This window comes from Hemiscyllium ocellatum, chromosome 17, assembly GCF_020745735.1.
Source record: "Hemiscyllium ocellatum isolate sHemOce1 chromosome 17, sHemOce1.pat.X.cur, whole genome shotgun sequence".
NCBI lineage: Eukaryota > Metazoa > Chordata > Chondrichthyes > Orectolobiformes > Hemiscylliidae > Hemiscyllium > Hemiscyllium ocellatum.
The window spans coordinates 40985710-41010037 of NC_083417.1; the positions used below are offsets into that span (position 1 = coordinate 40985710).

Here is a 24328-nt window from a genome sequence, read left to right on the forward strand (position 1 = left end):
CACTCACCATAGACGTTATGTGTATTGAGGGTTATTTTCTTAATCGTACTTTTCACATGCTTTTTATATTTAGAGTCATAGAGTCATTGAGATGTACAGCATGGAAACAGACCCTTCAGTCCTACCCGTCCATGCTGACCAGATATCCCAACCCAATCTACTCCCACCTGCCAGCATCCGGTCCATATCTCTCCAAACCCTTCCTATTCATATACCCATCCAAATGCCTCTTAAATGTTGCAATTGTACCAGCCTCCACCACATCCTCTGGCAGCTCATTCCATACACGTCCCACCCTCTGTGTGAAAAGGTTGCCCCTTAGGTCTCTGTTATATCTTTCCCCTCTCACCCTAAACCTATGCCTCTAGTTCTGGACTCCCCCTCCCCAGGGAAAAGACTTTGTCTATTTATCCTATCCATGCCCCTCATAATTTTGTAAACCCCTGAAAGTTCACCCCTCAGCCTCCGATGCCTCAGGGAAAACAACCCCAGCCTGTTCAGCCTCTCCCTGTAGCTCAGATCCTCCAACCCTGGCAACATTCTCTTAAATCTTTTCTAAACCCTTTCAAGTTTCACAACAACTTTCTGATAGGAAGGAGACCAGAATTGCACGCAATATTCCAACAGTGGCCTAACCAATGTCCTGTACAGCCGCAACATGACCTCCCCACTCCTGTACTCAATACTCTGACCAATAAAGGAAAGCATACCAAACACCTTCTTCACTATCCTGACTCCACTTCCAAGGAACTATGAACCTGCACTCCAAGGTCTCTTTGTTCAGCAACACTCCCTAGGATCTTACCATTAAGTGTATAAGTCCTGCTAAGATTTGCTTTCCCAAAATGCAGCACCTCGCACTTATCTGAATTAAACTCCATCTGCCACTTCTCAGCCCATTGGCCCATCTGGTCCGGATCCTGTTGTAATCTGAGGTAGCACTCTCCGCTGTCCACTACGCCTCCAATTTTGGTGTCACCTGCAAACTTACTAACTGTACCTCTTATGCTCAGATCCAAATCATTTATGTAAATGACAAAAGTAGAGGGCCCAGCACTGTTCCTTGTGGCATTCCACTGGTCACAGGCCTCCAGTCTGAAAAACAAACCTCCACCACTAACCTCTGTCTTCTACCTTTGAGCTAGTTCTGTATCCAAAAGGCTAGTTCTCCCTGTATTCCATGAGATCTAACCTTGCTAATCAGTCTCCCATGGGGAACCTTGTCGAATGCCTTACTGAAGTCCATATAGATCACATCTACTGCTCTGCCCTCATCAATCTTCGTTACTTCTTCAAAAACCTCAATCAAGTTTGTGAGACAGGATTTCCCATGCACAAAGCCATGTTGACTATCCCGAATCAGTCCTTGCCTTTCCAAATACAGGTACATCCTGTCCCTCAGGATTGCCTCCAGCAACTTGCCCACCACCGAGGTCAGGCTCACCGGTCTGTAGTTCTCTGGCTTGTCTTTACCACCCTTCTTAAACAGTGGCACCACGTTTGCCAACCTCCAGTCTTCCAGTACCTCACCTGTGACTATCGATGATATAAATATCTCAGCAAGAGGCCCAGCAATCACTTCTCTAGCTTCCCACAGCGTTTTCGGGTACACCTGATTTGGTCCTGGGGATTTATCCACCTTTAACAGTTTCAAGGCATCCAGCACTTCCTCCTCTGTAATCTGGACAGTTTGCAATATGTCACCATCTATTTTCCTACAGTCTATATCTTCCATGTCCTTTTCCACAGTAAATACTGATGCAAAATATTCATTTAGTATCTCCCCCATTTTCTGTGCCTCCACACAAAGCCCACCTTGCTGATCTTTGAGGGGCCCTATTCTGTCCCTAGTTACCCTTTTGTCCTTAATATATTTGTAAAAGTTTTGTAAAATTTTGCGTTTCCAGGATTACATGTCTGAATAAGGAGACAGTGCTTCATTTACTGCCTTGTCTATTGTACTGGATAGCACCTCCTAAAGGCTTGTGTTGATGCAATTTAGTGGGATTGATGTAGTATTGCCTTTAGATATATTTGTACAACTACTTCCATTCCCTTTTAACTGGATAATCATTCAGCTTGTCAAGGAATTGTGTGAGAGAACTGAGCAGCAATGAGTTCACTGAAGAGTTTCCTTTTGGCATCTGTCTATCCAAGCCCCAACATTCAGAATCTAGACAAGTCAGACTGCTGTATGTTTCTATTAGCTCAGATCAGATTGATGATATAACAACTGGATGATTTGGTTTTAGTACTGCTGACCAAGACACCATGTGGACTCCAATGTGGTTTGCATGAAGCATGTTATGGAATTATCTGTGTCCTCCTCAATGGGCACAAGATACTTAGTTTAAATGCTTCCTCTGAAAGAACGCACTGTTGACAATGCAGTACCCCCTGAATATTACATTATAATACCAACCTCGATCACATACTCAAGCCTTTGGAGTTCTTACGACTCAGTTATGAACATATTACTACCAAGCCAATGGTAATACCTTTTTGCATAATCTTCATAATGAACTTATAGAAGAAAAAAACATCATATGCAGTTTTCTCTGATAAAAAATGTGTGCAATTAAATACTGTTTCTCCAGAACTTCTGTGAGACCAAAAAATTAAGAATTAAATGGAGCTACTCAAATATATTCAGCAGATAATAATATAAAAGGTGATACAATAGTGATATAAAAACCCAGAAATATGCAACAAGCAAGACTACTTATTTCTGAAAAGAGAAAAGATGAGTCAATATTTTAAATTTCAGGTACTTAGCAGAGTAGATTTTCCAAGTTTGAACTTAAAATATTCCTCTTTCCTCTCATATGTGCAATCCCACAATTTGCACCTTTTATTTTCATCTCTGCAGTATTTAATCATATCTTGCGATACTTACATCTCCCCAAAGATATCATGAATTTCAAATTTACTCCCTACAACTTTTTGAAAAAGTTGTTCTCAATGGGGTATACTTTATGATTTTGTGATCTTAGTATACAGCTTCCCACAGTGATGGTATATTGGGAGTTCTAACATGGAACTGAATTCAATCTTCAATATGTTAGTAAAAACTCCAAATCTTAAGGAATTGAATTTATGCCAAGGTTGCAAATCAATAGCCCAATGCTTTTAATGCTCCATTATTGAATGCATTAAAAATATTTAGCAAACATAGAACTTACTTGAAAATGATAACAAAAACTATAGCCATGATAACAACTGCGATGAGAAGGTATGGAAACACTGCTGCCAAGGTTGCTATCGTGAACAGCACGACCAACACCTGTTGTAGAAAATTCTCGGCTTGAAACGGTAGCCTCACATCAATTTCATCCATGTCCTTGGAAAAACGGTTAATGATCCTTCCAAGTGGGGTGGTGTCAAAGAATTTCATTGGACTATGCAAAATCTTGTTTTTAAAAAAGAAAATAAATGAAATACAATTCCCAAACTAAGTGGCTATTACCAACGTGAATATAAAGTGAAACTTATACAGCTACTTTTCAATAATTCTTGCAAGATTATTGTCTGCGTTGTAAGTCCCACTTCTGTTCAAAAAATTAGCTCTATATCCTCGGGGAAACCAATTGGAAGCACATTTTATTCCCCACCCCCCCCGCCTCAATTTTGGAGTGGGGAATGTCTGTCAGGCATCTTTATACAGGTCTCAGGTTGATGGGTGCATCTGTATGGCTGGCAACTTTCCATATTGGGCAACCTCACCAAGGTCTGCCCCACATGATAGCTCCCTTCTCCACTCTTAGTCCCCCTGTGCAATTCAGCCTCACCATTAACTCTCTCATCCCTGTCTCCCCAGCATCTCATGTCTTATCTCTCCTGGAGACCACATGTATCTAAGATCTTTTAGGGGATTTGTAACTTGACAAAATGGAACAACTGCTAAAGTGGGAGGCAGGGAGCACCCATGTCCCAAGTGCTGCTAATACACTAAAATAAGACTATCCTGTGGCAGGGTGAATGATCTCCCTAACTAGCACAGCAGTATCACAAGTTACATAATCTGTCAAATATTATGATATTATAACCAAAAACACAGATTTTACTAATTACTAGTGGAAACGCTTGGGAAAAAATATACAAATAACTGATAAATCACAAAATACAATTTGTGGATTTATTCAAGTAATAATCTCCAAGAGAATGGATATGTATGTACGTTCATTTACTTATTTTGGGTATAATGGATAATGCTGAAAACAGATGATTGCATTTAACATCTATTAGTTTTCAAGTTGTGCTAGACATTGCACCAGTAAAATGAAGAAATTGAATTTACTGAAGAATGTATTTCTTTTGGAAATTCTTTCAGAGACAGTGGCATGTAGTATTTTCTAACTCTGCCACCTTGTTCAGAACAGATGAACAAAGCAAGGTCTTAAAATGCTGTCACACTGATATATCTCAGGCTAAAAGCACCAGAGCATTGATTTTCTCTTCTTTCTGTCTGTCACTGTAGAGACCTAACATATAGTAGATTTGTTTATTGAGAACAGAGGCTTTTAACATCTGAGCACCAGCCTCAGCACATCTATCCAAAAACCCAAGTGACAAGGCAGACCTACAAATTTGCGGTGTTTCTGCTGTGCTATAAATAGAATGAAACTTGAACTTTTCCTGCAGAAGGAAGAGAAATGAAGTTGCCTCTTTGAATAAATTTATAGCTTCATTTGTTTTGTTCAGTTGAAGATAAGGAGTGACTGAGCTGGCTCTGTAACCAATTTTTAGCAAAGAAATTGCTGACAAGTCGCTTTTCCCCATTACATCCTGCCACTGTTAACATTTAGCATACCTTGGATGGCATGTACTTAATATTTTTTGGAAGAAGTGAGAATCTCGGCATATGACAGGAAGAAATATTATAATGAAGAGAGCTAACTGTGGAAAAGGACAGGTGAATAGAAATCTCAGGTTTCTTTGATGGTTTTCAAACAAAAAGCCGAAGTGTTTGAGTGGGCTTCTCCGCAGCAATTGACTCTCCCCCCACATGGAGACAGTGAGGTCTGCAGATGCTGGAATCAGAGTTGAGAGTGTGTTCCTGGAAAAACACAGCAGGTCAGGCAGCATCAGATGAGCAGGAAAATCAACATTTTGGGCCGGAGCCCTTCATCGGGAATGAGCCTATTATAGATGATGGGAGGTCAGCCAGGACAGCGTTACAAACAGATGTGGACAGGAAGAATGGCTCCACTCTTTTGCCACTCTTCATTTGACTGCAACAAGTGTTTTTGTTTAAAAAGGTTATATTTGCCAAATCATTCAGTATTCAACAATTGGCATCTGTACCTTCACACAGATAGGATTTCTTTAGATTTAAAAAGGAATTAGAATGATACTTGCCATATTTAGCCCATTCTAAACAAAATATTTTAAATGCCCTGACTTCTATACACATAGGCACTCCAAGTTTACTGTGTATGCACAAATAACTTACAAGTATGAGTTAAAAATCACGCAACACCAGGTTATGGTCCAACAGGTTTATTTGGAAGCACTAGCTTTTGGAGCGCTGTTCCTTCATCAGGTAGCTGTGAAGGAGCTTCCAAATAAATCTATTGTACGATAACCTGATGTTGTGTGATTTCTTAACATTGTCCACCCCACTTCAACACTGGCACCTCCACCGTACATTTGGAAAAGAGACTAAGCAGAATTTTTAGAGTCCATTAAGAGTTGAAAGTATAGAGATTTTGTAGGTTGATAATGAATGATTTCAAGCTGGGTTTGTGGCCCCTCTGGATTCAGCATTGAGATAATTCAAGGATGTTGATGGATGATTTATGTCAGTATTATGGCATTAGTAGTTTCTGCGTTGATTCTTAAAGCTCTACCTGTGGCATGTGGATGGTTAAACAGCAGACAGGTCTCAGCCTTTCAAGCTGGATAGACAGAGAGTGAATGAGAATGGCTCACTCTGAGGCCCTGCTCCTTTAGAACCATTTTTTAAAACTCATGTTCTATCGTCTGGAGGCCAGTAATTTCTTAAATACAGAAGAAGGTTAGTTGGTTTGTCTCATAATCACCTCTGTGCAATGATCTAAATGTGTCATCTCTAGTGAATTCCGGGTCAATGCTTTGCATCATTAGATTAAGACTGAATTAATTATTTTCTCAGTTAGAGTTTGTTGTCTGAGATGATTACACCTAATGTTTCTTCCTCATCTAGTTGAGTACACAAGTGATGTCTGGATGCTTTACGTATCAGAAGATAGCTCTTCAGACTCTTGCAATGTGATTGACTCTGATGGGGCTATCCAGACAGGCTGACTGCAGTTTAATGGCTTTGGAATTTCTGAGGTAAAGTCATGTAAATGTACAACATCTTAAAAGCTGCTGCATCAAGTTATGGCAAGATTATTTCAGCCTTTAAAACAAAGAAGTTTTCAGTCCAATGATTAAATAAAATATTTTTTATGTGAAGTATGATTTTATAACAATTGTAATAATCAAGTTAGGAGTAACACCAAATTACAAAGACTGCAAAAATGTTGCCCTATATCAAAACAATAATATACAAGTCTTATAGCTGTTCATCATATTGTAATTGTACACTAGAACAAAATTCATGATGTAACATTTTACATCAATGTGACCATTGATTGAATCCTTTTGCTTGTCTCTGTGTTGCCTTGGTTTGACATGAACTGCACTGAACTACAGTACTTGTAAAAGGCATCCTCCTATAACAATGGTAAGTAGTATCTAGTTATAGAGTCACAAATCAAACCTGACTTCCAAGGTTCCAATGAGGACTTTTGCATTCAGACCATCAGTCATGCATGTGAGCAAAAAGATCTTGTACACTACAAACAGATTATTGGAATTGTACACTTCCACAATTATCTATCCATTTCAATACAACTATACCTTTGTTAAGAAACTGCCTGCTACATTCAAGAATCCATGATTGTGCAAGGTCTTGGTAAATGACAAACAACTAAGTGTTGGCAAACAACTAAGCAGTAACTGACAAATAATTAATCTGCCAGACTTAGTAGGCATGGGAGTTTATGCAATCAGGTATCAGAAATTGTTCTGTTAAGGAAAAAAGAGCAGTTTTGTTAAGACAGAACATGCCCATAATTAAAATACTGATATATTAAAGACAATAACATAAGGAATTTGCTCAGGGGTATATTTTCAGATGCAGCAACTTTGGCAGAAAATCAATGGAAATCCCATTTAAGTAGTATATTCAGGTGAGCAGTGAGGAACTCTGAAACAATTCCAAGCCTATTTTGCAACGTTTCTACAGTTGGCTTTACTCTTCATACAGGAACAGAAGAACAGAAGTGCAACTTTCAAGTGAAGTGTGGTATTCTGATAGAGGTGACATCTTGAAAAATGTCCATATTACAGAGGAGGAACTGCTGGATATCTTGAAATGCATAAAAGTGGATAAATCCCCAGGACCTGATCAAGTATACCCTACAACTCTGTGGTAAGCTAGGGAAATGATTGCTGGGCCTCTTGCTGAGATATTTGTATCATCGATATTCACAGGTGAGATCCCGAAGACTGGAGGTTGGCTAATGTGGTGCCAGTATTTAAGAAAGTTGGTAAGGACAAGCCACGGAACATAGACCGGTGAGCCTGATGTCAGTGGTGGGCAAGTTGTTGGAGGGAATCCTGAGGGACGTGTATTTGGAAAGGCAAGGACTGATTAGGGATAGTCAACATGACTTTGTAAATGAGAAATCATGTCTCACAAACTTGATTGAGTTTTTTGAAGAAGTAACAAAGAGGATTGATGAGGGCAAAGCGGTAGACGTGATATACATGAACTTCAGTAAGGCATTAGACAAGGTTTCACATGGGAGACTGGTTAGCAAGGTTAGACCTCATTGAATACAGAGAGAACTAGCCATTTGGATATAGAACTGGCTCAAAGGTAGAAGACAGAGTGTGGTAGTGGAGAGTTGTTTTTCAGACTGGAGGCCTGTGACCAGTGGTATGACACATGGATCAGTGAAGGGTCCACTACTTTTCATCATTTATATAAATGATTTGGATGGGAGCATAAGAGGTACAATTAGTAAGTTTGCAGCTGATACCAAAATTGGAGGTGTAGTGGACAGCGAAGATTACCTCGGATTGCAATGGGATCTTGGTCAGTTGGGCCAATGGACTGAGGTGTGCAGATAGAGTTTAATTCAGATAAATGCAAGGTGCTGCATTTTGGGAAAGTAAGTCTTAGCAGGACTTATACACTTAATGGTAAGGTCCTAGGGAGTATTGCTGAACAAAGAGACCTTGCAGTGCAGGTTCATAGCTCTTTGAGTCGCAGATAGATAGGATAGTGAAGAAGGCATTTGGCATGCTTTCCTTTATTGGTCAGAGTACTGAGCACAGGAGTTGGGATGATATGTTGCAGCTGTGTAGGACATTGGTTAGGCCACTTTTGCGTGCAGTTCTGGTCTCCTTCCTATTGGAAGGATGTTGTGAAACTTGAAAGGGTTCAGAAAAGATTTACTAGGATGTTGTGAGGTTTGAAGGATTTGAGCTATAGGGAGAGGTTGAGTAGGCTAGGGGTGTTTACCGTGGATCGTTGGAGGCTGAGGGGTGACCTCATAGAAGCTTATAAAATCATGAGGGGCATGGATAGGGTAAATAGACAAGGTCTTATCCCTGGGGTGGGGGAGTCCAGAACTAGAGGGCATAGATTTAGGGTGAGAGGGGAAAGATATAAAAGAGACCTAAGGGGCAACTTTTTCACACAGAGGGTGGTACAGGTATGGAATGAGCTGCCAGAGGAAGTGGTGGAGGCTGGTACAATTGTAACATTTAAAAGGCATCTGGATGGGTATATGAATAAGAAGGGTTTGGAGGGATATGGGCCAGGTGCTGGCAGATGGGACTAGATTGGGTTGGGATATCTGGTCAGCATGGACAGGTTGGACCAAAGGATCTGTTTCCATGCTGTACATCTCTATGACTCTATAACTAATTTGGAACTGGGAATTACTGCATAGAAACAGGTGCAGGAAAGTAAATCCATCTGTGAAAAGGATATCTGATACATGTCCTAAAACATAATTTAATCATTACAGTTGTACTTTTAGCATCAAGATTATTACTATTTTATATTTCCTGAGAGAATAAACTGAAACAGAATCTTGTGGAGGTGCCAGGAGTGTCAGCTGTTATACCCATCAACTTTTGTCGGGAAGGGCCACATTGAATCTTGTGTCATTCAGGCACTTGACATGGCAATGATAGGGCCAGGATGGATTCAGAGCAGTTGAGTGATGGCAGGAAGGGAGTTACAGGGAGGGAGATGGCAGTGAAGGCAGGGGGTTGGCTTTCAGCTTCTCCTGTCCTGAAACCAGCTCCGTTGTTCATGGACTGAATGCCTTTAAATGAGAGTCAACCCCAGCTTCACCCTCCCATTGGGACCCCAAAAACAAATAAACCAGAAATTGTTGATTTCTGTGTCATTTCCAACTTGCTGAGCACCCCTGCCCATCACTAGCTTAATACAAGCAGCAACAGGACGCCCCTTAAGAGCCTCAATTGCTAGTAAGATAGAAAGACTGTCCAGGGGTTGCCCACTGCAGACATAATTACGATGGAAGCTTGAAAGTAGCAGATTCCTGACCCAGGAACCTACCACTCAATTAAATGCACATTGCAATCAATCCCACCTTGCAGGAACAGTGATAAGTCCACCCTGCACATGTCAATATATTAATTTAAAGTCAAAGTTAATTTCACCTTTATAAGAGAAATCTATAAATTCCTGTATCAAACATGCATCTTACCTTGTAGAATACATCGTCATGTAATGAAGATGAAGCTTTCAAAGTAAACTTTGTGAAAATAAATCCCTTAATGACACTCAGAACAATGATTACAACAATGGACATCCCATAAATTAGTTGGTAGAATCCTAGCTGGGGATTATTGGTGATGCTGCTACAGTCCACTGTCGTGGTATTGTTCCTTTGTGCAATACAGTCAGGCTACGTAATTAAATACAAAACAAGATTGTCAAAAACTTAGTTCCTTAGACACAAAACACATAATAGCCTAGGAATTACACATTTTAAGCTGAATCATCAGACAAACAGTAGGGCAGATTGGGAGGTCTTAAGCTAATAGTTTGTGAATTTCCCTTCAGAGGTGCTCTATTGCTCATCACATCATATCCAATGTTATTTAGATTAGATTGGACTACCTACAGTGTGGAAACAGGCCCTTCGGCCCAACAAGTCCACACCGACCCTTCGAAGAGCAACCCACCCAGATCCATTCTTCTACACTTACCCCTTCACCTAACACTAGGGGCAGTTAAGCATGGCCAATTCACCTAACCTGTACATCTTTGGATTATGGGAGAAAACCGGAGCAACCGGAGGAAATAGTTTTTCTTAGCTGAATTACAGTTTCAATACTGAATTGTATAACTTATGTATGAATCAGTACAATAAATTCTTAGCAATGGTATTAAAGGAGCTGGAACTTGTAGGTCTTTGGGGGACGTAGGATTCACCAATCCTTCCTCAAGAGCAAGTTGAAATCAAAAAAGGAGTGGTACAAATTATGGATGGAAGAGACATCTTGCCAATACAATTTTCTTTCTTAGCCAGAGAGGGTTGGGGCTGATTTCAATCTCAGATTCTTACTCCTCCAGTCCCAACACAGCAGACTTTGACACTGAAAGATAACATAACTTCTACCTACACTATTAATGAATTTGGTATCATTAATGTTGTCCCAGGGAAGCATTGTTTATTTTGTTAGTATTTTTGTAAAATTTAAATTAGTTTTCATTTTGTCTCAGAAACACACTGGTTGCTGAAGATGCACCTTTTGTAGACAAGCAGGAGGCTAGAAGAGCACAGCAAGCCAGGCAGCATCACGAGGTGGAGAAGTTCAACGTATCAAGTATAATGCTTTTTCAGGACTGGTGGTGGGGGTAGGGGGAATTGCAGATAAAATGGGGCAGGGGGTAGGGTTATGGGTGGGAAGAGGGTTGGAGTGGTGAGGTGGTAAGATGCATTTTATCACTCACTGTCAATCCAACAATCAACACAGAACAGATCAAGGAATCTTTGCACGCAAGTTTTCTACTCCTGTTAGAATTTCTCTCAGTTTAATTACCTAGAACTCTGGCTTTTGCATATGGAAATACACAAATAATTGACAACTACTGAATATGAATTTTGGAAAATATAATTATTGATGTGAAACCTTTGGGCTATCCCTTTGGTATAAATAATCCTGAATGTGAATTCAGTGAGGCGGCAATCATTAGTACCATTGCCTCTGGCTGCATGGATGTTGTTTACTGCCCAATTTGTATTTATTCTCCAAATTGCATTATTAACAACTATGTCTGCTTAAGATGCAATTGCACAAATTACTGCTGAATCATTTAGAAATTCTTTAGTGCTGCCAAAACAATTTAAAATTATTTTTGTGATTGTAGTATAGTTAGTAAAGTATATTTTAAATTTATATTTCTTTCTATATATTGCAAATAAAAGTTAAAAGACATAAGGTAAGTGAAAACCATTTGGTCCATTGTCCCTGTGTCAGTTCATGGAAAGAACTATTGAATTAGCTCAACACTATTTGATCTTCCCTCAGAGCAATTTTTATCCAATTTCCTTTTTATAATTAACATTGAATTTACTTCCCTCATCCTTTCAGGCAATGCAAGAACTTGTTATGTAAATTTTGTTTGCTTCATGCACTTTTCATAGATCATAGAATCTCTACCATATAGAAGCAGGCTATTCAGTCCATTAAGTCCATACCGATCATCCTAAAAGCATTGAACAGACCCACCCTCCACCCTTACCCTGTAACTCTGCATTTCCCATGGCTAATCCACCTAGCATGCATATCCCTGGATACTATGGGCAATTTAGCATGGCCAATCCATCTAACCTGCACATCTTTGGACTGAGGGAGGAAATCAGAACAGCCAGAGGAAACCTATGCATATATGGGAGGAATGTGCAGTCTCCACACAGACAGTTGCTCAAGGGTGGAAATCAACCAAGGTTTTTGGCACGATGAGGCACGTGCTAACCACTGAGTCACCATGCTGCCCTTCATTATCTCATTGAATCTGTTTTCTCTGATTACTGACCCTTCTATCATTAGAAACAACTTCTTCTGATTTATCCTATAAAAATCATTCATGATTTTAAACATGTCTGTCAAATCTCCTCTTAATGCCTCTGTTCTAAAAATAGCAAATACATCTTTCCCTGTCTCTCCATTAAACTGATATCATTCTGGTAACTCACTTCTGCATCCTCTCTAAGGCATTGACATGGTCCCTAAAGTATGTTGCCAAGAACTGATTACAACTTCCAGTTGAGACCAAACCAATGTTTTATAAAGGTTTTGCAAAATCCCTTGCTAGGGTGGAATCTATTTCTATTTTTTTTAAAAAACTGACTGCCTTTTTAACAGCCTTCTCCTATGTTTTGTATTCCACATAATCTTCCCAAACAGAGGAAATAGTTTCTTGCTATCTAGTCTAACTGTTCCCCTTAATATCTCAAAAACTTGGGAAAAACAATCACCAATATTCTAAATTATGTGGAAAATAATTTTAGATTTTTTAAAAACTCTCTCCTTGTCAATTAACATTTGGAGTTCTAGTATTGTGCTGACACAATCATCTTACTTATAGTACCCAAAATAAAATCCTATCTCATCCTGTTGAAACACAAAGTGGAAGCCCTTTACCCATTTATAGTGTGTACACCTTATTTCAGAGAAAACACTTGCATTTGTTGTATAAAGTGAAGCTTACCCCAGCCCCCTCGTCTATCCAATAACTTAGCCACCATCCGCTAAAAGTTGTCGAGGCAATTATGAGGATGAATGTAAAGAGAACAAATAGAAAGAATATATATCCTAGAAAATAAATCAAACAATCAATTCAATTAACTATTTACTGAAGTTCACATCAAAAAGAATACAGATATCAAAATAATATGAAACTATAGGTCAACACTGAAAGATAAATATGTTGCCAATGAATCATACATTTGCATGTCATTGCTGCAATCCAGATTGACAAGATAGAATGTTCAGAGTGGAAAAATAAGGGTGTAAAGTAAACATTACCACCCAAGTTTATATTAATTTCAAGAATGTAAAGCACAAAGCTACAGAAAATTTGTGTAATTTATAAGGAACATTAGTCTAAATTCATTGTCTACACAAAAACAAACTGCCAGACATTTATATCATAAAAATGTAATGTTGCAGATGCTGGAATTCTGAAACAAAAATAGAAAATATTACTTTCACAAAGGTCAGAGAGCATTTTGGAAAGTGCAGGCAAAATAACTTTGGATTCAGGATCCTGCTTCAGAATATCAATTATTATATGATTGATGTGATCTGGCATTGTTATGTATTGCTGGGACAATATACTGATAGGTGTATCCAAAATTCTCTGAGAAGAGCAGATTGCAGTCAGATATTAGCTCTGGGCAATGCACTGGCAATTTTAAATACAAATTATCAAACACCTAATGATGAATCCTTCTCTGGTTATATTTTAGGAAACAAACATCATTTAACGATTCGGCTCACCGGTGGGCTGGATGTTTTAAGCTAATGTGTTAATATGAGACATCTGCTTCAGCATCATCCAGCAAGGATTCAAATCACCATGACAAATCAGCATGGGACTTTTAAATTGTGTGAGTAATAATAACCAGGGCAGGGTAAACTCTGTTAGGCTCTATATTATTTATGGCATATGCGTGGTCAAATTGAATAGATTGATATATTAGACAATTAGTTTCAAAACTGTGACAACATCTAAGATGGTTGGCAAGCTCATATTTGTCAGGTTGTGTGGTCTGAGGAGAGAATAGCAACAGCTGTGTGCTGTAAAGTATAACTGTGGTGAAATCCTTGGGGATGATAGTAGCCTTTAAAATAAAATCTGTCCTTCTTGTTACAGTTCAGCTAAAGTAGAAAACAGCCTCATGGATAGGTATAATCAAAAGGGATGGGAATCTACTTACCTCCCCCTGCCATAACATAATGGTGGTATGTTTTTCCTGGTACTGAGCCTGATCGGTTCTCCTCTTCTTTTGTAAGTTGCTCTTTTTGTGCTGTACAAGTAAATTCACGATTCAATTATTATTCCACTAATCAATGCTATGCAATGTATATGACTTTGAAGTTCAGTGTAGCTGTTATATGATAACATAGAGAGGTTTATTGTTAATAGTACCCAAAATAACTTTCAAGTTATATTCAAATGTTAATTCTGATATAGTAATCTGAAATGAGTAATGTCAAATATTTTCAAAAGTATCTAGAAAATTGTCATTTTAATAGACAGGATAAAGTACAAAATTTCCCCAATGTATTTTGGGTTTGATTCTAACTCAGATGGGCGGAATGAACCCTCTCACAGCTATAAAGATTAAACTTGAAATAAGATAGAGCAATCTCAACCAATTTATTTGTAAAATTTGTTCATGGGATGTTGTTGTTGTAAATAGGCCAATATTAATTGTCCAGAAGGCAGTTAGGAGTGAGCTACATTACAGTGAATCTGGAGTCAAATTGTAGGCAAGTTAGGACAATTGCTTTCCCTTCCTTTAGTGAGCCAGATGGATTTAGACAACAATTGGCAATGATTGAATGGTCATCATTAGGCTAACTTTTATTTCCAAATTTCACTCTGCCGTGATAGGATTTACACCCTTAGCACGTTCCCAGAACATTAGCCCAAGGCTTTGAAATACTAGCCCTGTGACATTACCATTATGCCACTGCCTTTCCTAGTAATTCCTAGTGGACATTTTACAGTCAGCATAATACCACCTAGAAACTGATACTAAGATAACATCAAGATGCCAGAAAGGACAGGGGTCTGATATAATAAGTGGGGAAATCATACTGTCATTGTCAGAAGGTCTCTTCAGAGGTTGGGTTTACAGAACTATGGTTATCTTACTTAGATTATCTGAGATAGATCAAAATGTTGGAATGTGGGTGGTTGGGGCCACAATCAGATCAGCCATGACTTTATTAAATTAAAAATCACACAACACCAGATTATAGTCCAACCGTTCATTTGGAAATACTAGCTTTCAGAGCACTACTCCTTCATCAGGAAACCAGTGGGGCAGGATCACAAGACACAGAATTTATAGCAAAAGATCACAGTGTCATGCAATTAAAATGATATAATGAACAAATCTAGATTGCTGTTAAATCATACATCTTTTAGAATGGGTTGCAGGTTTCAGTTCATTAATATGTCAATTCCTGAACTTCTTTTAAGTCACATTCTTGAGAAAACTTAAGGTTAGCTCAAACAATGTATTAAAGATGTGAAGTTAGAGTCTGTCTCTATTCCAATCTTGAGTCAGACTGGTTCTATTTCCATTACATGCAGGGACACCTCCCACCATGTACACGACAGGTTCTCATATGACTCAGCTAATGTTGTCTATCTCATACGCTGCAGGCAATGATGCCCTGAGGCTTTGGACATTCGCAAGACCAAGTAGATGTTACGACAACGGATGAATGGACACTGCACAACAATCACCAGGCAGGGATGTTCCCTCCCAGTTAGGGAATACTTCAGCAGTCAGAGACATTCGGCCTCGGATCTTCGGGTGAGCATCCATCATGACTTTGGGATATACAACAACGCAGAGTGGCCAAGCAGAGGCTGATAGCCAAGTTTGATATCCATGAGGATGGTTTCAACTGGGACCTTGGGTTCATGTCACACTACAGGTCACACACACACACACGCACACACACACACACACACACACACACACACACACACACCCTCTGCCAAATGCACACACATACACCCCCCAAACTCACACCCATGCGCACACCCTTTTACACCTTCTAACAGGCTTATACTCTGTCACACTCATGCACATACTCTACCAAACATGCACACACTCACATTCACTCTTTCCCTCACAAACACACAAGCACACACCCATGCACACATATAAGTCTATGGGGTGAATTTGCATTTGCAGAACTGTATTTGCGGACACATTGTATCTTTCCCCAAAAAGCACACTGCTGACTGTCAATGCATGTAGTCAATCCATATAACATTTTATAAATTCCTACTTTGGAAATAGAACCGGTCTGACTCAAGATTGGGATACAGACATACTCTAATCTCACATCTTTAATACATTGTCTGAGCTGAGATGTCATTTTGTTTTAATAAAACCTTAAGTTATCTTGAGAATGTGACTTAAAAGAACTTCTGGGATTTAGACATTAATGTACCGAAACCTGCAACCCATTCTAAAAAATGTAAGACTTAACAGCAATCTAGATTTGTTCATTATAACGTTTTAATTGCATGACACTGTGATGTTTTGCCATAAATTCTGTGTCTTATGATCCTGCTCCACTAGTTACCTGATGAAACAGCAGTGCTCTGAAAGCTAGTGCTACCAAATGAACCCATTGGACTATAATCTGATGTTGTGTGATTTTAAACTTTGTCCACCCCAGTCCAACACTGGCACGTCCACATAATGAATTTATTAAACAGGCTTGAGGGGCTGAATGGCCTGCATTTAATCCTAATTTTTATATTTGTATATGCCAACACAAATTCATGTACTTCCCTCATTGACGATGATGACTCCAGCAATGGCTTTACATTCAGGAGTCTACCCATACCACCCACTACCTCCTTATGGGACGGGAGTAGCCTGGTGCATGGCAATGGGATATAAATCTACTCTCCAATGCAATGAATTTTATACCAGATCTTACACAAATTCACTCAAATGGACTATACAGCCACATACGAAAAGCTGCTTTATCTTAAGACAGCACGTAAACATAGAGAGTAACAGCTTTAATGAAAACATTCATTTCACTTGACGTGAATGTCCTTGCATTAATGGGCCGATTCAACATTTCTTGGTCAGCCATGTGTTTCTATCAAGTTCAGAAATTAAAGATTGCAATTCCACTTGGTGGGTTAACTTGACTGACAGAGCTTCAATGTATTTTTTTCTACTTTCTCTTGCTTATAATGGGTTGGAAGTAGCTGTGCTGCCTCTTCAGCTTCATCATGTTCAATAGTGCACCATTAGACCTGTCAGTCAAGTTTTCACCTACCTCCTGAAGATAAAATTCTCACCTGACACTCCATGCAATAGTTAGATAACTAAATAATTTTAACAACAATACTTTTGAATGTTTTAGAAACAAGTATAAAATGTAACAGTAAATACATCAAATTGAGCAAAACAGTAAAGCAATTTGTTTCAAAATACCATTCAAATAATTTGGGAGCAAAATATAATACTGCTCTGCCTAGTTGTATGCCAGTTAAATGGGAGTGTTGGCTTTCCTAAAGGAAATGTTTACTCAGCAAATTTCAGTATTGCCACACAATCTGTGTAAGAACTTTAATTCAATAGGTAAGTGTTAATACCTTTCATATAATTTCGATCCTGTTTCATTGTCTTCGCATTCTCGACATTTTCATATGCTGGATCATTCATCTCATCAGTCATATCAAATGCTAAAAGTTAAAAAATGATTTTATATCAAAATTGTACTTGAATTTACATTTACTGAATATTTCATAAATGATGAGAGGCTAGGAGCTGATGAGCAGTGAAATAATTTAGGTGTCCATGTACAGAAATCATTCAAATGTGGTGAACAATGAGTCCCCATTCCCGGCATATCTTACGGGTATCAGTGGACATCCCTACTTTTGACCTTATGCTGGAGGGAAGCTGAAGATGGCCAGGATAAGACACTGTCCTGAAGAACACCTGCAGCAACGTAATGGAACTGAGATGATTAGCCACCAAACCACTTCTATCTACCTATCTGTTAGGTATAATTCCAATCAGTGATGATTTTTCCCTCAATTCCCATTGACTTCAGTTTTGCTCATGGTCCTTGATGCCATGTTTGATCAAATGATGCCTTGATATCAAAGACAGTCAATCTCACCTCACTTCTTTTCAGTTCTTCTATCTATGTTTGGACTCAGGACACAATGAGATCAGAGGGTAAGTGGGTCTGGTGGAATCCAAATTGAGCATCAGCCAACAGCATCTTGCTCTGAAAGTACCTGCTTGACCACATTGTCAATGACACCTGCCATCACTTTGCTGTTTGTCAAGGATGATGTTGGGATATTGTCTGTAAGGTATAACTCTGTGAGAATGGCTGTCAGGCTGTTGCTTAACTAAGTCCGTGTGACATGCTGACAAGTATTTGTACAAATTCTCAACAGATTTCACTGGATTGACAGAGCTGCTATCTTCTTTTTCAGTGCCTAGGTTGACACTGAGGTTCATCTGTTTTGATCTTTTTAGATTTTTCTGAAGCAGTTTGGCACAACTTAGTGGCTTGCTGTGTCATTTCAGAGGACATATTAAAGACAACCATTTTTCTACAGATCTAACGTCTATCACACGTAGGCCAGACCAGGTAAACACTGCAGATTTCCTTCCCTAAAGGACAATAATGACATTGGGCCTTAAACCTTCAGATTACGAGACCAGAATGCATAAAGGTGATATATATTTTCCTGAGTTTAGAAGACTGATACATGATTTATTTAAAGTTTTGAGAATAAATGGAAGAATGTCACATTGTTTGGCTAGTTAGCTAGTGTTGAAGGATATGTTCAGGTGTTAGGTTCAATCCCTGTACCACATGTGGTAGTTCAATGGGGTGGGTCGAGAGGAGTTATATTCTCTGCTGAACAAATGCAAGAAAAGGGAAAAATCTTAAAATAATAGAAAACCCACTTAGGAATGAAATTAAAAAGTAGCTTTTAAACACAATGGTAATGGAAAAATCTCCTCCAAAAGTCTGTGGATGCTGGGTCAATTGAAATTTCCAAGACAGAGATTAATTTTTTTATTCAAAGAGAGTGATGTTGGAAAAGCACAGCCGATCAGGTATCATCCGAGGAGCGGGAGAATTGACATTTCGGGCGTAAGCCCTTCATCATCATGATTATTTCTAAAGGCAAGGATTCAAATGATATGGATCAGAGCTGGGTAAATAAAGATATACAGATAAACTGTGATCTAATTGAATGGAAGAACAAATTGAAAAGTTTCAATGGTCTACTTCTGATCCCAAGTAATACAATTTTAGGCAAAATACCTTTCTTAATAGAGACATACTTACCTGCATTGTCCAAACCTTCGAACTCAATGTCTGAAGCAGTTCCATTTAGGTTTTCTATTTCAGAACTAGGTGGCATCGCGTTGTTCTCTTCTGAATTCTAAATGCAACGTGAAAGAAATGTTGAACTGTAAACTGACATAGCATATATAGTTCACTCTACCAGGGTTCTTTGCAGAGGTTGGTGTGATATGATGTGCATGTACCTGTAAGAAGGCATCTTTTAGACTGTTGTCAATCATTACCACCTCAACACAGGATGTGATATAGTGGTTCCATGACTCTAAATCCAGTATACAGCAGCGGAAGTCATTGTCTCCCAGTGAACATTGTATGTATATAGTTTTACCTTTAAATTAAGAGCCCCATTATTCTACTAATTCTTATCCTATGATTGGTATATTTAAAATAAATAGAAGAATGTCATGTTGTTTGGCTTGTTAGCTAGTGTTGAAGGAAATGTTCAGATGTTGGGTTCAATCCCTGTATCACATGTGGTAGTTCATGGAAGATCTTGACCCATGCTTAATGCTGATCAGTATCCCTCATGCACTTGTTTCCCTCTAACAGAGTTGCTAATGGTCTATTGTGAATGGCTAACTACCTGTAGCGATCTCTGCAATATTTAATCATGATGAATCCATCTTGACTTAAATGGCAGGAATTGACCAGTTCTGCTTGCAGGTAGATTTATGGATCCATATCAGTCTGGTGACCTAAATTAAGCTATGTTCTGTTAAGCTATGAATGATATTTGTGTACTACAGCCACTTAAGATTTGTGTCCGTTTTCTCTAATCATTGTCTTTGTTTCACTTAGTTGATCTCTTTGCTAATCTGCTGTACATAAATAGAAAGGTTTGCAAGAAAGGCACAGTTTTTTGGACAGAATTATGATGTATCACTTTAGAAGCTTTGGTTAGTTTTCATTGCTTTTGTATTGAATAGAAGGGCTTCCTGAAGAAGCCCTTCCTGAAGAAGGGTTCATGCCCGAAACGTCGATTCTCCTGCTCCTTGGATGTTGCACTTTTCCAGCAACACATTTCCAGCTATTGAATAGAAACCTTGTGTGACTAAGATCTTGATCACATTGTACTGAAACGAGGGAGAAAGGCTAACTAACAACCTTTGGTTGAAAGCTTACTTTCATGATCTATATTTAAGCTTAAATAAAATGTAATATAATAATAACACATTTTGGAGGGTGGGATTGAGAAAAAGCTATCAAAGTATTCAGTTTTCAAATTATATTGAGGAAAAGATGTAACTAAATAATTCCTTTTCAGTACATGTTAAATGAGTGGATACAAATTGATACTATGTTAAAACAAAAAGGTGAAGAATTAATACATTTACAGTTTACAGTAGTTACAATGGGTAGAATTTTCCTGGTCTACCCAAAACTTTTAGAAGGGAAGTGTTATTTAATTGGGCAGAAAACAAAAATACAGTTTCCGAATGGTGGGTTAAACTGTTGGTATTAAGTAATTGATGGGTCAGCATTTCTTACCACAGAACCTCTTCTGCATTAATTATGATACCATAAATATTCATTACCATCCCAGTCATCTGATATTATCAGTCACAGCCCATTGTGTCTACAAAAGCTCTCCAAAAGAGCATCATTGCTCAGTACCATTTTCCTGCCTTCTTCCCATCCCTTGAATGTTGTTTCTATTTGAATAATCACCAACTGCCCACTTGAATGTCTCAATTGAACCTGCAGGCATTTCAGACCTGAACCATTCATGGTGGGAAAAAGTTTCTTTCTCAAATCACATTGGTTTCTTTTGCAAGTCACTTTAAGTCTGTGTCCTCTTGTTTTTAAAGCTTGGATGACTGTAGTAGTTTTTCCCTATCAAGTCTATCCAGCCCCATCATTATCTTGAAAACTAGTATCAACTCTCCTCTTAGCCATCTTCTCTTCAAGAAGAACTGTCCTATCCTCTTCAATCTATACTCATTCCTGGAATAGTGGACAACTTTATTCTTCCTGAAGTGTAAAGCAGTGTCTAACTTGCCTGCACTCCACTGTTGGAAAAGTTAAATAATCATTAGCTTATTATTTTCAATGAATTTTCATTTGCAAGCAAAAACATAAACAAGCACATACTTTCATTTCGCAATTAAGGTCAGTATTTAATTGGAAATAATAATCATGGGTGAGGACATTGAGTTAAGATTTTTATATCTAGTGAAATTTTAGGCCTATGCTTTATGAACACAGTAATACTATCACACAGAAGAAATCACAAGTGTAATTTAATTTAGTAAGTGATTACGTTCTGTAGTATAATGAAAATATTATTTACACTCCAGAGCATGATGATAGAAAGTACAATAGCAAACAGTAAGCTACATCAGTGAAGAAGCAAATAATTAATATTGAAGGCTTCCTATTAGATGGATGCTGTGAAACTTGAAAGAGTTCAGAAAAGATTTACAAACATATTGCCAGGGTTGGAGCGTTTGTCCTAAAGGGAGAAGCTGAATAGGCTGGGGCTGTTTTCCCTGTAGCATCACTGCCTTGAGGAGTGACACTATAAGAGTTTTATGAAATCATGAGGGGCATGGATTGGGTAAATAGACACGGTCTTTTTCCTGGGGTGGGGAACTCCAGAAAGAGGGCATAGCTTAAAGGTGAGAGGGGAAAGATTTAAAAGGATCCTAAAGGGCAACCTTTTCATGCAGAGGATTGTGCATGCATGGAATGAGCTGACAGAGGAAGTGTTGCAGAATGGTACAATTGTAACATAAAAAGGCACCTGGATGTTTATATGAATAGGAAGGGTTTAGAGGGATATGGGCAAATGGGACTAGATTACTTTGGGATATCTGGTCAACATGGATTCGTTGGACCAAAGGGTCTGTTTCCGTTCTGTACATCTCTCTGACTCTATGATTTGAACACCCTCAGCGTAGATTAATGTTCTTGCTAGCTCTGAGTAGGACACTAGTAGATGGAGCCCCTGTTTATTAATTTAAATGGACAGAAATTAAGGGCCTTGGGCCTCTGATTTTCTGACTAGAGCATTTTGCCAGCACCACTGCACAATTGGTGAATCAGCCCTATAGGATGAAGAGTTGGAGCTTAAAAAATATGTATTGATCAGAAAAATGAAATTGATAGCAGTGAAGTGATAGCAGTATCACAGCAGTGGAATGGACGATGGAAGAGGACTTGCCATCTGAGGTAGTTTGGGCTGAGGTTAGAAATAGGAAAGGTGAGGTCACCCTGTTAGGTGTTTTCTACAGGCCTCCTAATAGTCCTAGAGAAGTAGAGGATAATATTGCGAGGATGATTCAGGAAAAGAGTGAAGGTAGCAGGGTGGTTGTTATGGGGGACTTTAACTTCCCAGATATTGACTGGGAGAGCTATAGCTCGAGTTCATTAGATGGGTCGGTGTTTGTACAATGTGTGCAGGAGGGTTTCCTGACACAATATGTCGACAGGCCAACAAGAGGGGAGGCTATATTGGATTTGGTTCTAAGTAATGAACCAGGCCAGGTGTTAGACTTGGAGGTAGGTGAGCACTTCGGGGACAGTGACCACAACTCGGTGACTTTTACTTTAGTGATGGAGAGGGATAATCGTGCGCCGCAGGGCAAGAGCTATAGCTGGGGGCAGGGAAATTATGATGCAGTGAGGCATGACTTAGGTTGTGTGGATTGGAAAAACAGGCTTCAAGAGAAGAACACTAATGAGATGTGGGGATTGTTCAAGGAGCAGCTACTGCGTGTCCTCGATAGGTATGTACCAGTCAGGCATGGTGTAAAGGGCCTTGTGAGGCAGCCGTGGTTTAGTAAGGAATTGGAGTCCCTTGTGAAAGGGAAGAAGGCGGCATATGTAAAGATGAGGCGTGAAGGTTCAGTAGGGGCGATTGAGAGTTATAAGGTAGCCAGGAAGGAGCTAAAGAGGGAGCTAAGAAAAGCGAGAAGGGGACATGAAAAGTCTTTAGCTGGTAGGATTAGGGAAAACCCAAAGGCTTTCTATAGGTATGTCAAGAATAAAAGGATGACTAGGGTAGGTATCGGTCCAGTCAAGGATAGTAGTGGGAAGTTGTGTGTGGAGGTGGAGGAGATTGGAGAGACATTAAATCAGTACTTTTCATCAGTATTCACTCAGGAACAGGACACTGTTGCTGATGTGAATATGGAATCACAAATAATTAGAATGGATGCCCTGGAAATATGCAGGGAAGAGGTTTTGGGAATGTTGGAAAGGATGAATATAGATAAGTCTCCTGGGCCTGATGGCATTTACCCCAGGATCCTATGGGAAGCTAGGGAGGAGATAGCAGAGCCATTGGCCTGGATTTTTATGTCGTCATTGTCAACGGGAATAGTACCAGAGGACTGGAGGATAGCGAATGTGGTCCCATTGTTCAAGAAAGGGAGTAGGGATAGCCCTAGTAACTATAGGCCAGTGAGTCTGACTTCAGTGGTGGGCAAAGTCTTAGAGAGAATGGTAAGGGATAAGATTTATGAACATCTGGGTAGGAATAACGTGATCAGGGATAGCCAGCATGGTTTTGTGTAGGGCAGGTCGTGCCTCACAAACCTTATTGAGTTCTTTGAGAAGGTGACTAAGGAAGTGGACGAGGGTAAAGCAGTAGATGTTGTGTATATGGATTTTAGTAAGGCGTTCGATAAGGTTCCCCATGGTAGGCTAATGCTAAAACTTCGGAGGTATGGCATTGAGGATACATTAGAGGTTTGGATTAGGAATTGGCTGGCTGGAAGGAGACAGAGGGTAGTAGTTGATGGATTATGTTCATCTTGGAGCGCAGTTACTAGCGGTGTACCACAAGGATCTGTTTTGGGACCATTGCTTTTTGTAATCTTTATAAATGATCTAGAGGAAGGACTTGAAAGCTGGGTAAGCAAGTTTGCGGATGACACAAAAGTCGGTGGAGTTGTGGATAGTGAGGAAGGAAGTGGTAGGTTACAGCGGGATATAGATAAGTTGCAGAGCTGGGCGGAAATGTGGCAAATGGAATTCAATGTAGCTAAGTGCGAAGTCGTTCACTTTGGTAGGAATAACAAGATGATGGATTACTGGGCTAATGGTAGGCTACTTGGTAGTGTGGATGAGCAGAGGGATCTTGGTGTCTATGTACACAGATCTCTGAAAGTTGCCACCCAGGTAA

The 24328-nt window shown here is 39.2% G+C and overlaps 1 protein-coding gene across 1 annotated transcript in view; it reads right to left on the minus strand.

Moving 5' to 3' along the window:
* The window catches only part of abcc12 (ATP-binding cassette, sub-family C (CFTR/MRP), member 12), a 107994-nt gene that overhangs the window by 27028 nt on the left and 56638 nt on the right, over positions 1–24328 (minus strand). The window contains exons 15-21 of the mRNA XM_060838341.1: positions 19183–19279; positions 17456–17545; positions 14025–14114; positions 12800–12897; positions 12062–12073; positions 9780–9980; positions 3183–3409 (exon numbers count right to left, since the gene is read on the minus strand). Coding sequence (XP_060694324.1) covers positions 3183–3409; positions 9780–9980; positions 12062–12073; positions 12800–12897; positions 14025–14114; positions 17456–17545; positions 19183–19279 — 815 coding nt within the window. The remainder of the gene's footprint in view (positions 1–3182; positions 3410–9779; positions 9981–12061; positions 12074–12799; positions 12898–14024; positions 14115–17455; positions 17546–19182; positions 19280–24328) is intronic.